At 43.0% G+C, this 16089-nt stretch overlaps 1 protein-coding gene across 2 annotated transcripts in view; it reads left to right on the forward strand.

Annotated features, from left to right (window-relative positions):
- Positions 1-16089, forward strand: part of plcg2 (phospholipase C, gamma 2) — an 84596-nt gene continuing 68507 nt past the window's right edge. Inside the window, exons 1-9 of one of the 2 annotated variants that reach the window (XM_063197680.1) lie at positions 1-200; positions 7109-7306; positions 10917-11066; positions 12015-12108; positions 12579-12626; positions 12742-12826; positions 13468-13551; positions 13869-13912; positions 15352-15424. In XM_063197680.1, coding sequence (XP_063053750.1) covers positions 7117-7306; positions 10917-11066; positions 12015-12108; positions 12579-12626; positions 12742-12826; positions 13468-13551; positions 13869-13912; positions 15352-15424 — 768 coding nt within the window. In that variant the 5' untranslated portion in view covers positions 1-200; positions 7109-7116. Of the gene's footprint in view, positions 201-7108; positions 7307-7596; positions 7661-10916; positions 11067-12014; positions 12109-12578; positions 12627-12741; positions 12827-13467; positions 13552-13868; positions 13913-15351; positions 15425-16089 lie in introns of those variants that run through there. The other variant, XM_063197681.1, reaches the window with a different exon arrangement.

A 16089-nucleotide genomic window follows, 5' to 3' on the forward strand; every position in this document is an offset into this window, starting at 1 on the left:
CGGATCTTTTATTACAGCTATTCTTATAATGCAAGTTCGCTTCACTTCCTCCTCCACAGCGAATAGAGGAACTGACCATTTGCTGTTCCGTCAGCCTTGCAGTTGTAAGCGACATTATTCACAACTAACGGGCAGAAGATGAATACCTTTGCATGAGATATTTTGTTGCAACTTTCCGTAGAATTGTTCAGCACACACGGGTGAGTTGTCTCTGAGTTGTCTTGCGATTTGATTTAGGCCTACTCAGTAAATAAGTAGCCCAAATTACAAAAGAATCAACTTGTCACTGAGGCGCAACAGTCCATCGTGCAACATGATGAAGCTTAACCTTTTAAGGGGAAAAGTGGGGTACTTCTATTTAACAACACAACAATTGTTTACATTTGTTTTTATTTGATGATGTGAAATTACCAGTATGCTTTGTAGGTTAGTGTTCCAATCATGCGTAAAAAGATAGGTTTAAACAAGTGTGTTTCTTATGAACAGTCATTTCCGGAAGAATTGTTGACTATAGACTTTGTGTCCTCAATCGGGCGGGCATTCTGTATACATTTAGCCAACTTTTAAAATAATTGTAGTGATATATTTAGTTCGGCTGTTGTAGTCTGTGCTTCCTGATAACTTAGGGGGTCCACAAAGCACCTTGCATGCGCGCCAGTGAGTGACAGCGAGTTGGATTCCAATGCGTGTAACCAGCCGCCGACCGGGTGAGCTTGTAGGAAACGCATTTTCTTTTTCCCGAACGGGAAACCCCGCCAAAGTGTACAAATTCCATGGCTGCTTGAAGATGTTGCCGGTTAATTATCAACTCGTTTAAATGACCACCCGTCCTCCATTGTAAACACCTCCACCTGTTCGTCAGATAGACATGGTGCCATATTGCTACGTGACTATATCACCATCTTCTCTGAGATTGTGTCAGCCAGCCTGCTGTGGATGAAAGTTGAGTATTGATTTTAGCAAATTTGAAGTTGTTTAGGCTTACAGCTGTACGCTCACAAAGTTGCCATTGTTGGGTTCCAGCTAAATTCATTTGCATTTCAGTAAATGACTAACCAATTTGACAACTCCAATGTGTCATTTATAGCTCTCTCTCTCTCTCTCTCTCTCTCTCTCTCTCTCTCTCTCTCTCTCTCTCTCTCTCTCTCTCTCTCTCTCTCTCTCCATAACAAGCACACACAAACCATATTTTAAAGTGTAATGAAATATATCATGAGACTTTCTTTCTTTCTTTCTTTCTTTTCTTTCTTTCTTTCTTTCTTTCTTTCTTTCTTTCTTTCTTTCTTTCTTTTTTCAATCCGTCTGTTCATGAAACACACTCACAAGTGTGTTTTAAAATAATGCATATTATTAGGCTATAGGCCTACAGTATATTATTTTGGTTGAGGCGGTAAAGAGGCGATGGTTTCTGGCTTGGGGGATAGCAGGTTGGAGAGGTGATGGAGCACACTCTCATCAGTAGGCAGCCATAGGCCTATAGGCCTATACACTGTATGGACTTATTGTATGGCTGGCACAACTCTAAAACCTACTTGACTTGACCTTGTGCCCTTGAGGTACTCAGAGGAGCCAATAAGCATCTACTGTAAGTCTGCTTGGGGGATAAACGTATCAGCCTTTTTAGTTACAGGACTTTTTTTTCTCCTTAGAGTCAGCAATGGCTGAGGCTTGTGTGGAAGAGTGTGGTGAAGGGGTCAGGAACCTATGGCTCTAGAGCCATATGTGGCTCTTTTGGGAACTGTATATGGCTCTTACTTATCTAGGGTCGCCAACCATCCCTTGAAATATGGAATCGTCGTGTATTTATAAATAAAAGTACGGGCTCCATAGTTGGAACGGGACAAGTGAGGTTAACAAGTGTTAAAATGCAGGAAATTACATCTAAGAAATACACAACATTTTCCCAAACCCTCACCATAATGAAGTTGACAGTTTGCAACCCTATACTTACCTGTTATCAATAAAAGCAATAACTTGACAGTACACTCTAAAATTGTTGGGCTTAATTGAAAGACATGCTTGTGATTGTATTCAGTGTCTTTAAAATGGTATGTCTCTCGTGAAACTTTATTTTTTAAAATTTGGCGTTTAAAGCTCTCTCCACCAAAAATGTTACTGACCCCTCGTGCGGTGGATAGGTGTACTTTTTAACCTCTCCGCACAGAGCCTCTGTCAGAAACTTTTTGTCACCAAAATTGACCAAGACAATACAGAACAGTACAGTACAGTACAGTACAATAACTTGAGGCTTTCGGTAACGTCATATCATTGTTGTTATGAGGTAGTAGTTCAGTGTTTTCAGCAAAGAGTAAGTAGGCCTGTGGACAGGCCCATCTGCAGAAAGAGTCTACAAAAAGATGTTACCGGTAGTGATATTTTTCTTGCTCCTCAGAGTCAGTAATGATGGAGTTGAGACAGCAGCCGCAGCAGGGAAAGGTGTTGGAGGATAAAACTGCCCTCCTTAGTAGATGGACAGTAAAATTGCTATAAATAAACGTCTTTAATTTGAAGTTTATAACTTTGGTCATCAGAGGCAGTCGTCATGACTGGGCACGAGCAGGCGCATCACTTAGAGCCGTGGTGATGGGCAACCTGGATTCATTTGTTTAAAATCCAGTTCCACATATTCCAAATGACCTGGTTTTCAACAACGTCATCATTCAACCAGGCAGTTGCCCAGTTGAATTGGATGGGTAAAACCAGGTCATGTGGAATATGTGGCACGTGATTGTAACTAAGGATAGAACGATATATCGGCCGGTCGATATATCGGGCCGATATTTGCGCTTTATAAGTGTATCTGTATCGGCCGATACACGTGTGGTTTTGGCCGATACGCAATATTTATTATTTCATGTTATTCAGGATTTTTAAAAGCACCAAGACACTTTATTTTTGTATTACTTGATTGTTAGACATTACTTGATTGTTAGAGTGGGTGTTTAAATGGTACAAGTTCTACCTCAATTTGATAATGTTAAATAAATGTTTATTTTTAACTTGAGAGACCTGGAATATTTTTAATTTTTTAAACTTTTTTTTACCCATATCGGCCCCAAATATCGGGAATCGGAAATCGGGTATCGGCCAAGGGTGATGAAAAAAAACCCGGTATCGCATCGGCCATTAAAAAACCTGTATCGGTCGACCCCTAATTGTAATAACTAATGAATCCAGGTTGCACGCCGCTGACTTGGAACATCCACAGCAGGAGAGCACAGTAGACGAGGCAGGCAGTGATAGCAGAAAAATGAAAATAATTATTTTGTCTACTCTTCCAAGGCAACTCAAGTAAGGTAGTGGTGCACAGGACTAAAGTTGAGATACTATGAACATAAAGGTGGAATGTCCGCACACTGCTCCCGTTTTTTATTTTCCCAAGTTAACATTTTCGAGCAGTTTGCTCTAGATCAGAAAATGGGAGAAGTGTGCTAGCATTCCCACTTTATTTTCATCCTCTTCGAAGGCAGTAATGGCTTGGTCAGGGCAGTGTCACAGGAAGATGGCACTACTACTAAACCTGCTACCTCCTTCAAATCGCCCTCCACAGCTTTCCAACAGCTCGATGGGGTGGACGTAGACCCCCTTAATGCATGCCGTACCTCCAGTGGCACGCTGTAATAGACATTGAAAAGTGAACTACCGTAGTACTGCACTGCACTATGACATAACACATGGCCTTTAGTAATGCACTATGACTTAGTCATTGCCACTCTGGTAACAGCACATTTATAACCAGGGGTGCACATAACTGGTACGCAGGTGCGCATGCGCACCAAAAATTAGCAATGCGTACTGCCACCTCGGTCACTACAGCGCACTTGCGTACTGACTGTCTCAACAGACTGTTGATGTTGGTGAATGGTCAAACATGTCCAAAAAAAAAAACAGACAACAGTAGCATAATCAGTTTCTTTGGAGTTTCGTCAACAGCAAAGAAAATTGAGTCAGAGATTTAAAAAACAAAACTTTCCGAGAAGTGGCTCCAAGTGCCGTGGCTTGAGGCTAATAATGATGAGCGGACAGAAATGTAGTGCCAGTCCCTTGAAATGCGGAATCGTTCTGTATGTGGTAGTGAAAGCATGCGTTCCGTGTTGAACAGGTAAGGGACGCGATGTGTCCCGTTTTCTCATGAATACAAATAGACATGTCACTCAACTGTATCAACTTTAGCCTAAATCAAACGACAGTCAGCGCGAGCGCAACCGAGTTGAGCTCCTGGCTCTCTCCTCCTCCCTCCATCATTATGGAATTGTGCCGTCTGTTAACTCCCAGAAAGGACGCGCACCCCCGTCATTCTCATTGGCAACTCCGATGCATAGAAGTTAAAAACTGAAAGCATGCATCCATGCGCGTGGCTTCTTAAATGCACGCAGTTCCCGGCCAGCTCCACTTCTTAATTTCGTCAAGTCATATTCCAAACAGACACCGCATACAAGTTATTCCCCCTCTGTGCATCAGTTAACAGGCATGACGGCGAAATCGGCAAAAATAGATGAAATCCAGACAATAAACACTTAACTTGAAGAGTACCTGTAATATGTAGGCTAATTAAGATTTAAAAAATACCAAACTAACAACACATTTGATTAGGCTACCTTTCACCAGTTGCATTAGCCTTCAAACATGTGTCAACGTTCGTGGTGATAGTTTTATCCTTCGACCCTGCAGACAAATTTTTTTTTATTTTTTTTTTACCGCGGATGAGGTGCGGACCTAAACATATTTGCTGGTGCGCATATGAGTAACGGCCTAAAAAAGTTATGTGCACCCCTGTTTATAACGCTGTGTCTTAATGGGTTAAGATGAAGGCATCCTGTCATTGGCCCACCTGGTAACTAAGTCAGAGGACAGAAGGGCCTGATAAATAAATTGTCATTAGTGTTATTTACAAGTACAAGTACAAGTATTATTTACCAATTATTATTACTTATGTTTCTCAGAGGCAGTGATGATGGGGACAGGGCTGCATCACTAAGGCGAGTTGACAGAGTTTAGGTCTAAATGAGCTTTTTGCATCACAAGCCAAAATGGCTAGTACGTTTGTAGATGATGTGTGTCAAAGTGGCTAGTAAGTTGGTCTTTTCTACCAGACAAACTGAAAATTCACCATCATTTGGCTGGTTGGATGGTGTTAATTTATCCCTGATAATAAAAAAAAATCATCTTATAATTAAGTAAAATAAAATATATTTTCCTCAGAGTAGGCGATGGAGGGCCTGGGTGGCAGTAGCAGTGTGAACTGGAGAAATATAGGAAGACAAAACTGCCACTAATAAAATTGCTAGTTAAAGCAATAATGCTCATGCACTGTGCTTAACATGGGGTTGTTGAGGATGTGGGCGTGGGAGGGGCGGGAGGGTGAATGTTTTTTATGAAAATGTTAAAAAAAGAAAAGTGAGCAATTTTTATGTTTGGGGTTCACCCCATCCTTTTTGAGTCTTTGTAATGCTATTGCTCAATAAAGAAATACATTAAAAAAAAACAATAATGCAGACTGAGCCAACAGAGTATACGTAAGAAGCAGGAGGATATATAACTGCGTTAAGTAATTATGAAATATTACATTACATTTAGCAGACGCTTTTAACCAATGGGATTTACAAAGAGGACAAGTACAGTAGGCCTACAGAGAGCAGCAGTTTACATGTAATGTAGAACTGATAGAGAGCAGTGATATACAAGTAGTCAAGGACCTATTAAGTGATAATACTGTAAGTAGGGATGTATCAAATCCAAGATTGTTGATGGGGTACGGTTTCAGTATTGGTGATGAGGAGTAGGATTCGGTATTCGGTTTTGAATTTGGCTAAATCTTAAGCAGTGGATTCGGCAGAACCTGTAGCGTCATAATGCAAGCAGTTGTCTTTAGTAATGCAATACAACTTGGACATTGCCATTCTGGTTAGGGATGGGATATCGGTATCGGTGTATCGGTATTGGGTTCAGATATCAACATAATTCAGAGATCGGATCGGATCGGAATTTTCCCAAAGTATCGGAATTTTCCTGATACTGACATTGAGCCAGGTGTAATGTTAATTTCACTTGCATATTACTTTTCAGGATGAGATTGTTACTTTTTACTTTTTTTTACTTTACTTTACTGTTTCCTGTTCTTCTGACTTCCTTTTCTGACCGAATAGTCTACTTGGGCCTACCTCAAGTTGAAACCCATGCATATATGTGGTTTTGGTATAGGATCGGAGTAGTATCGGTATCGGCAGATATCCAAATTTAGATATTGGGATCAGATCGGAAGTGAAAAAATGTGTATCGTGCATCCCTAATTCTGGTAGCAGCAAATATATAAGAAATATATAAGAAATTAAGGTTTCAGATTTGGCCTTGTTGATGGAGTTCGGTTTCGGTGATCGGGGTAGGATTTGGTATTCACTTTGTTTTCGGATTCAGACAAATCTAAAGCAGTGGATCTTCTTCATGGTCCGCCATTTTGAATTTCCACAAATAGGCATTTTTAGCTGAAATACTTACTTTACTTTGGTCATACTAGTAAACATTAGTTCATAAATTAGTAAATATTCATGAAAATATCAAATTTGGCAGTAGACAGCACAATTTCACTGAACGGTGTAGTTGCAATATGGCCACCATCTTACACAGTGCACCTTGAACGGGTTAAGTTATTGCTCACATTGTTATTGCTTATTGCGATTTTTACCGGCGTCGGTGAAAATACATTGAAACATATCTGTCCTTACACACCGACCGGCGGTAGTCGGACGTCAGCGGCGCGGGAGCCGGCTCCGGCGCCGCACTGCATTTGGAAAATAGAACTCGAGCGTATTTTTCACACAGGTGACTGGCGGTGTCTCATTCAAATGAATGGCAAAGTAGCACACTAGCTTTGGCTGTGGGGGGCTTTTGAACAGGACTGGCCGCGCACGCCGACACTGTCAGTGTGAAAGGCAGAGAAAAACACACCGGCCGAAACTAAGCAGAAAGACAGAGTTCGTCCCGCGACCGTTCAGTTCGGCTTTGGTATGTTTGACTCCTAATAGTAAGTAAGAAGAGTCATGATGTTTGGGTTTTTGTCCATCAGAGTCAGAGGCGTCATCATTATATTTGGGTTTTTGTCCATCATCAGAGGCAGCGATGGCGGGGCCGGGGGTTCAGCAGCAGGGCGAGCTGACGGAGTATAGGCGGAGCCTGATCAAGCGCGACCTGGAGATGGGCGTGGTCATGACGGTGTTCCGCCAGAAGATGGAGCGTCTGACGGTGCAGGTGATCATGGAGACACGGCAGGTGGCCTGGACGCGCACCGCGGACAAGATCGACGGAGTGTGTGAGTGGCACCAAGCAAACACACACACACACACACACACACACACACACACGGCAGGTGGCCTGGACGCGCACCGCGGACAAGATCGACGGAGTGTGTGAGTGGCACCAAGCAAACACACACACACACACACACACACACGGCAGGTGGCCTGGACTCGCACCGCGGACAAGATCGACGGAGTGTGTGAGTGGCACCGAGCAAACGCACACACACACACACACACACACACACACACACACACACACACACACACACACACACACACACACACACACACACACACGGTGCAGGTGATCATGGAGACGCGGCAGGTGGCCTGGACGCGCACCGCAGACAAGATCGACGGAGTGTGTGAGTGGCACCAAGCAAAACGCACACGCACGCGCACGCGCACACACACACACACACACACGCGCGCACGCGCACACACACGCGCACACACACACACACACACAGTCACACACGTGTGCACACATAGGCACACACACACTTACGTACATAGATAAATACACACACACACACACACACATACACAATACACACACACACACACACACACACACACACACACACACACACACACACACACACACACACACATACAATAGATACAATACACAAGTCACACACACACAGACATACAACAACAGACACACACACACACACACACACACACACACACACACACACACACACACACACACACACACACACACACACACACACACACACACACACAGTGTATGAGGTGCAATTTACAATGTATCAGCACTCTTGCATCAGCAGAATTCAAGCACAGAGCCTGAAGTCTCTGTCAGACCTCCACAGCTGTAATTTACACCCGATATGAGGGAAAATAGAGTACATGTTCACTAACGTACTGCTATGATAGATCATTTCATGACTTTCTAGAAAACATGGTCATACCATACAGACCTCAGTAAATGTGTGTTTTACTGAGAATGCCAGCCCAGTCCTCTTCCCTTTCCTCTCTTCCACAGAGAACAGCAGCCCAGAGCTTTCACACTTGCCTCTTTTTTGCATGCACATGATGTTCGTGTGTTTTTTCTTTTTTTTTGGCTGTGCTCTGTGGCTTTTACACTAACGCAAGCTTGGCGGGTTGGCACTTGTTTTCTGAGTTACAGTAACTAGTGAGATATAATTCAGTGAGCCCGTTTATATGGCCGCAATAATCAGGTTATTGGAATAAACAGGTTATTGGAGTAAACGGTTTATTGCTGTTTACATGCAGTTCGTCGATTGACTGTGTTCCACTAAAGTGTGAGACACGACACACGAAGCTAAAGTTTAAGGCTTGTGATTGGCTATTTATCCTTCTAGAATGTCAATAACCTGACAATAACCCAATTATGCTGGTTAAATGACAAGAGAAATCAGTTTATTAGCCAAAAACCTACCTGTTCAGAATTCGGGCGTCAGGATGTCTGTCTAGCACCAGTGACGTTGTGAGGACATGCACAGCATGTTGTTATTGTGTCTTGTGATTGGCTCTAGACCCTTGTCCACGAGCTCATTTGCATAGACTTTCGCGCCACAAACTGGTCAGCAGGGTCGGAGCTATGCGATGCAGCGCAGTGTGACCAGAACAGGAGTCCACGCTGGACTGTTTGTTAATGCAGGAGTCATCTCTACCTTTTCTCTCCGTTTCTTTCAATCTCTCTTTCACTCCACGGACATCTCAGACTCCTAATGTCCACCTCTCTGTGTTTTGCCGTGCGTCTATGAGAACGTAAGTTGCTATTACTGTGTTGTTACTGTATTGTTTGTGTATTACTCGCGGTTGTTTGTTATATTGCAACATCGCGACGGCAGCGCGAGTATGTCCGTGTTTCACTGTTTGTCTGTTATATTTGTAATAGCATTTATTGTTACTCTATGCCACGGTTTTATCCGAATGTCGCTGATTTGTTGAGCAGTGTGTTACTTTGGCAGAGTAGCGTTACACATGTCAGTGTTTCATTCAAGAGCTGCGTGACCTGTTCTCCTCTGTGCGTGTAGTCACGCAGGGAGCGCTTGTCTCGTCCCATTTAAAGGAGCCACGCTCCTTTTTCCTTATGCAACACACTCTGTGTGTTTTCATTGGGTTTTCACTGTGTAACTTGCCATAGGCATTTACACATGTATGTATGTTCAGGATATTTGTTTTTATACATTTATCCACTCTCTGGTAAAGATATTTGCTTTAGGCATTTATCTCTCATTTTCCTCCCCTTTGTATATATTTGTATATATTGTATTTCATTCATGAATGTTGTGCATTCGTGTAATTATGATCAGGCCTATTATGTATATTCATGTGTATTCTGTATATTCATGTTTATTATGTATATAATTCACTCATGTCTTGTTGCATTTTCTGTTTTCTATTTTTATAGTAAACCACGGTTCATTGGTTTCAAGGGTTCCCTACAACGTGTGTGTGTGTCTCTTCATTTGGGATTATCTATTTTTGTTCTGGCCGGACAACCTGTGCAGTTTACTATTTTCCCTGAATCAGCCCTATACAGTCCTTTCACCGTATCATAACTAGCACCATTTTTTACACTACCTGTGCGAATCGCATTTCTCATAAATCGATAACGGCAATAAACTGGTTATGAAAACTGTTTATTCAGTTTACATGAGCGCTCGAATAAACCGGTAACTCCAAAAACCTGATCATAAACGGTTTATTGATGCACATATAAACGGGCTCATTATGTTTACTCCATAGTGCAGTAAAATAAGCAGTGAAATAAAGGGATGTATGTGCTGAGGGGGTCTCCTTGGTTGTTGTCATTTGCTCATTTCATTTGGGTGGGCAGCACATTTCGCTACTGCTTAAAGGGCAACTCCTGCCAATTTCAATGTGCTGTTGTATTGCTCACGCTACCCTTGACTTGTCAGTACCACGGTGACGCCGCATTTTTTGACTCAGCCCTTTTCCGAGATATGAGCTATTCTAATGGGGGCAACTTTTTGTTTTTATTTACTCCCAAAAACATCCAAAAGGTTATGCAGCATCAGCAGACAGCTAGCAAACAGCGACACCTTTTGGGAAAATATTTGGAGTAGTCCTGTGCTCATTTTTTTTTAAATGTGATTTTATTATTTAGCAGCTTAGCAGCTTTACAAGGCTGTGCAGGAGATTTGGTATCACTTCACAATAACCCTCCGCTATGAATGGTTAACTAATGGTTAGCTAATGGTTTATTGTGCATCTATAATACTATTATAAGCACTGATATATCATTAAATCATTGTATAACACTTACAAACATTTGCTGATGTCAATGATATATTGGGGTTGCACGATTATGGAAAAATATATAATCATTATTATTTAGATCAAAATCATGCAGCAGAGACCCCCCCCCCCCCCCCCCCCCCCCACACACACACAATTCCGGTAATACCTTACCATTACTTAACATTAGTTAACCATTAGTTTACCATTTAGCGGAAGGTTATTGTGAAGTGTTATCAGAAATTCTTTTGAGCTTTATGGTGGAAATGAATACGCAGGTGCAAATACTCTCTCTCTCTCTCTCTCTCTCTCTCTCTCTCTCTCTCTCTCTCTCTCTCTCTCTCTCTCTCTCGCCCATAGTGGACCTGTCGGAGATCAGAGAGGTCCGGACAGGCAGAAACTCCAAAGACTTTGAGCGCTTCAAGGACTCCAAGTGCAGGCATGAAAATGCTACATGCTTCACCATCTTCTACGGCTCTCAGTTTGTGCTCAACACCCTCAGTCTAGGAGGTACGTGTGTGTATCTGTGTGTCTGTCTGTGTATGTGTTCATGCTGATTATACATGGTTTTGGGTGTGTATATGGTAGTGTGTGATCTTTGTACTGTAGGTGTGTCTGTGTGCGTGTACATGTTTGTATATAATTATGCACATACATGTGTGTGTATAAATGAGTGCATGTGTCCTCAGGATGATTTAGTAATATCTAATGAAGAAAATGTCCGAAATGAATGTGTCCGTGCTCAAAGGATTTTGAACTGGATCCGTGATTGGATAGGAAGCCAGCGTAGGTAGTTGATGAAGGATAGGTGTGATGTGATGCCAAGGTCTGGTGTGTGTGAGTAGTCTTCCTGCTGAGTTCTGTATATATATTGTACACAGCACAGCAACTCAATTTGTTGATGGGGCAAGTGGGAATGCTTTGTATAGTTGAAGAATCTTGTTAACAGTGGAGAAGAGGACTCAGGCATAACTCTGGGCTTTGCTGATAATAGAGCTGTAATATGAGGACTTAGCATTGTTAAGGGCTTCCTTGTAGGCCAGGACATGGTCATTAAAAGCCAGCACATTGCCACTTCACATCCCTTATTCGGGATACTGAGAACGAGGGATATGCTAGGTGGAGTATTTTGAAAGAAGCCGGTATATTGACGCATGTAAACACCTTATCCCAAATACAGGGGCTTCCCATCGAAAGCTCTTGCTGGTATCCAGGCTACACGCATTTGAAGAGAATTCTATAACGGCCAAGAATGTAGACTGGGATATAACACTCCATGCGCATATAAACACCTTATCCCGAATATGACCATAACCGGGATATGCCTCATATTCGGGATACTGAACTACATATAAACGCACTCAATAACGCCGCGCGGGGGGCTGTAGAGCCCCCCGTTGAGAAACACTAATCTCGCAAAATCTAACATGTAAAGCGTCCATGTATGTTTGTGTACAGCGGACACAGTGGAGGATGCTGAGAAGTGGAGGATAGGCCTGGAGCTACTGAGGGAGGAGGCACTGGGGGCCGTCACGCCGGACATCATAGAGAGGTATACACACACACACACACACACACACACACACACACACACACACACACACACACACACACACACACACTGGGGGCCGCCACACCTGACGTCATAGACAGGTATATACACACACACACACACACACACACGCACACACACACACACACTGGGGGCCGCCACACCTGACGTCATAGACAGGTATATACGCACACACACACACACACACACACACACATACAAACAGACACACATAGACACACACACACACACACACACACGTGCACGTTCGCACACATGCACACTCGCACACATGAGCCCACACATGCTCACACACACGCATACACACACACAAACGCACACACACACACACACACACACACACACACACACGGGTGCACGTTCACGCGCGCACACACGTGCGCGTGCACACACACAGAGAAATCTGTTTTGTACTAAAGACAATTTTTTTGTGTGTTTTCCACATTTAGTTGGTTACGAAAACAGATGTACTCAGTGGATCAGACAAAAAGAAACAGGTATTGTCTTCTCTAAAAGCAGCAGCACCCATTTATGAATAAATGCATGATGTCATATTATATTGGTGAGGATGAGAGCGGTGTTGTTGATGAGTGATTGCTTGGTGCTCGGCAGAGTCTCCCTGAAGGAGTTGAAGTCTCTTCTTCCCCAAGTCAACATGAAGGTCCCCAGCTCCAGGTTCCTGAAGGACCGATTTGCGGTACGCCGCCCTCACAGATCATCTCTTCTTTCTTCTTTCCTCTTTCTTCTTTCCTCTTTCTTTCCTTTCCTTTCCTTTCCTTTCCTTTCCTTTCCTTTCCGTTCCTTTCCTTCATTGCTCTGGGATTACAGTTGGATTGTATCTTTAAAGCGGCACTATGTAGGATTAAAAGGTTAATTAATCACGGTTCTGAGTCAGCCGTATTTGCTTATTTGAGTCAATAGTAAGTGAACAACGACTCCCGCGACCACTTTTACAGTCTGCTGTCATGACTTTGTGGATTTTGGGACAGGCATGCCACGGGCACCGCGCAAACTACGTGATCCTACATTGTGCCCCTTTAACCCTTTCTTGGAGAGCCTATCTTACAAACTTATTGCCACCAAAATGATAATAAGCATACCATATCTTATTTGCAATATTAGCATATCTTATTTGGCAAAGAAGATGGCAATGCTATACAGCAATGTTGTCATGATTAAATGGCGATTTTCAGCATGAAAGGGTTCAAGTTTCCAGGAGATTATGTACTTGCCATATTTTGTCTTTATTGATTCAGTAAGTCCCCAATGTAGATGTTACATTAAGCAGGCCTGCTGTTACTCTCGAGTCTGATGTGAGATGTCTTGGGTTTTTTGCAGGAGGTTGGAGCAAAAAAGGAAATGCTGAACTTTGAACAGTTTCATAAATTCTACAATTATTTAATGTTTGAAAATCAAAAGAGTGTAAGTATGAAGAGAAAAGGGACACGACATGTCATAGTTCCTCACATTTTCGTTTTGGTGTGTGTGTGTGTGTGTCTGTCTGTCTGACTGTCTGTCCGTCTGTCTGTCTGACTGTCTGTCCGTCTGTCTGTCTGTGTGTGTGTGTGTGTGTGTGTGTGTGTGTGTGTGTGTGTGTGTGTGTGTGAGTGTGTGTGTGTGTGTGTGTGTGTGTGTGTGCGCGTGTGTGCGCGTGTGTGCGCGTGTGTGCGCGTGTGTACTGTATGTGTGGGAACAAACTGTACTCATCATTCTGTGCCCCCCCCCCCCTTCCTCTGCAGATTTTAGATGAGTTTAAGAAGGAGTCATGTGCATTCATCATGGGGTAAGATCTTCCAATCGCTTTGCATTACATATAACTTTACATCGCACCACTTTCATTTACATCACGCAGCTTTTTATTATCATGGAATTACATTACAATAAATGCGACATTATAAGGCACATAGAGAGCTTGTCTCTGATATGTTGTGCATTTTGTGTGTTTGAAGCATAGTGCATTTTGTGTGTCTGAAGCATAGTGCATTTTGTGTGTTTGAAGCATACAGTAGTGTGTGTTGTGTGTTTGAAGCATAGTGCATTTTGTGTATTTGAAGCATAGTGCGTTTTGTGTGTTTGAAGCATAGTGTATTTTATGTATTTATGTATGGAATAGCGGCCGACGACTTGTCCCGATATCAAGGGAAATAATGGATGAGACGGAGCGTTCTGAACAGCCCGACGGCGCAGCCGAAGGGCTGTTCGCTTCGCCAAGTCCATTTTCTCTTGATATCGGGACACCTCGAAGGCCACTATTCCGCTTATCACCTGGTTACCAGCATTTAAGTATTAATGTATTAATATGTTGATCTATGGCTTCGTGAGAAAGTAGATTCACCACTGCGCTTGGTACGTTGCTATGGGCACCACTTTCCTAATCTAGTCTAGTCTAGAGACGCGCCTCTATCGGAGGCATGTAAGGACGTGCGCAGAATGTTGGGGTGACCTGACAACCAAATGCGATAGAATTGACGACTGGGTTTTTGACTTGACAACCAGATGCGATAGAATTAGTAACGGGGTCTTGACTAGACAACCAGATGCGATAGAACTAACGACGCGGTCTTGACTAGACAACCAGATGCGATAGAACTAGTAACGGCACTTAGACAGAAAGTTAGAAAAGAAGCAACTTGGATGCCCGCACGCCCGCATGACATCATAGGTGTTCTGCTACCGGGGAATAAAGGACACCTGCTCAGCCAATCAGAAGACGTTCCATCTGCTCACTGGGTGATAAAGCATTGTGTTGGCTGTGTGTTTGAAGCATAGTGCATGTTGTGTATTTGAAGCATAGTGTGTGTTTGAAGCATAGTGCATGTTGTGTGTTTGAAGCATAGTGTGTGTTTGAAGCATAGTGCATGTTGTGTGTTTGAAGCATAGTGTGTATTTGAAGCATAGTGCATGTTGTGTATTTATAGCATTGTGTTGGCTGTGTGTTTGATGCATACGTACTGTAGTGTACAGGGCCCTACATGAACCTTTTTCATCACCAGCCGAAATGGCCAGTAGATGTTAATCTTATAGCCAAACACACACTCACTCATTGGGTCAAAGTGGCTCGTGCGTTGGTCTTTTCTACCAGCAAAATTGAAATTTCACCTGTCAGCATTTGGCTGGTTGGCTGGTGTTATCCCTGGAGCCCTGGTATAGTGTATGTTGTGAGTTTGAAGCATTGCCTTTGGTGTGTGTGTGTGCTTGATGCGTTGTGTTGTGTGTCTACAGCAATACAGAGAAGCCAGACTCTTCGGCTGTTTTCTTGTATGACTTCCAGCGCTTCCTCCAACTTCAACAGAAGGTGAGATCACACACACACTCCTCAAAGGTCAGAAACTGATGACACTCAGAGAAGTTCTACTCTGTACACAACGTTTTGCAATGGCAATGCCTTTTCGCAGACCTCACCAACAAAAAAAAACGCCCATCTTGACAGCTGAAACTCAGCCATCTTGAAAACGCTGGCCTCCAAATTTGAATCAGCTCATCCACCTATCGTAGAGTGTTAGTTCACTAGATTAATCACCTGTGCACTCAAATCCATCCACCTGTTGAAAAGTTATCATTCCAAAAAAATTCTGTGATGATGGACGCACAGACTCACCCCCTCACACACGACCCAGACAACCGGAAAACGGTATGTGTCTGACCCGTGTTGTGTTTTGGTTGTGGTTGTGGTTGTGGTTGTGGTCGTAGTCTGTGATAAATGTTTCCGTTTACTTTAATGCCAATGGGGACATAAACGGCACATACAGTGATTTTGCAGGGGTATTTATCAATGCCTATCAAGTCCCAATTTTCGTAAATACTGCTCTTTACCATGTCCTGACAGCTTATCTTCATTTTCTTTCATTGCCACTTCACAAAGTTTAACATAACACTTCAAAAGAGAGAAGTTTACCGCACACTTTCTTGACTTTATGCTCGGTTTATTAGAGTGAACATAGAGCCTGATTTTCGGATGTC

This window comes from Engraulis encrasicolus, chromosome 4 (assembly GCF_034702125.1).
Source record: "Engraulis encrasicolus isolate BLACKSEA-1 chromosome 4, IST_EnEncr_1.0, whole genome shotgun sequence".
Taxonomy (NCBI): domain Eukaryota; kingdom Metazoa; phylum Chordata; class Actinopteri; order Clupeiformes; family Engraulidae; genus Engraulis; species Engraulis encrasicolus.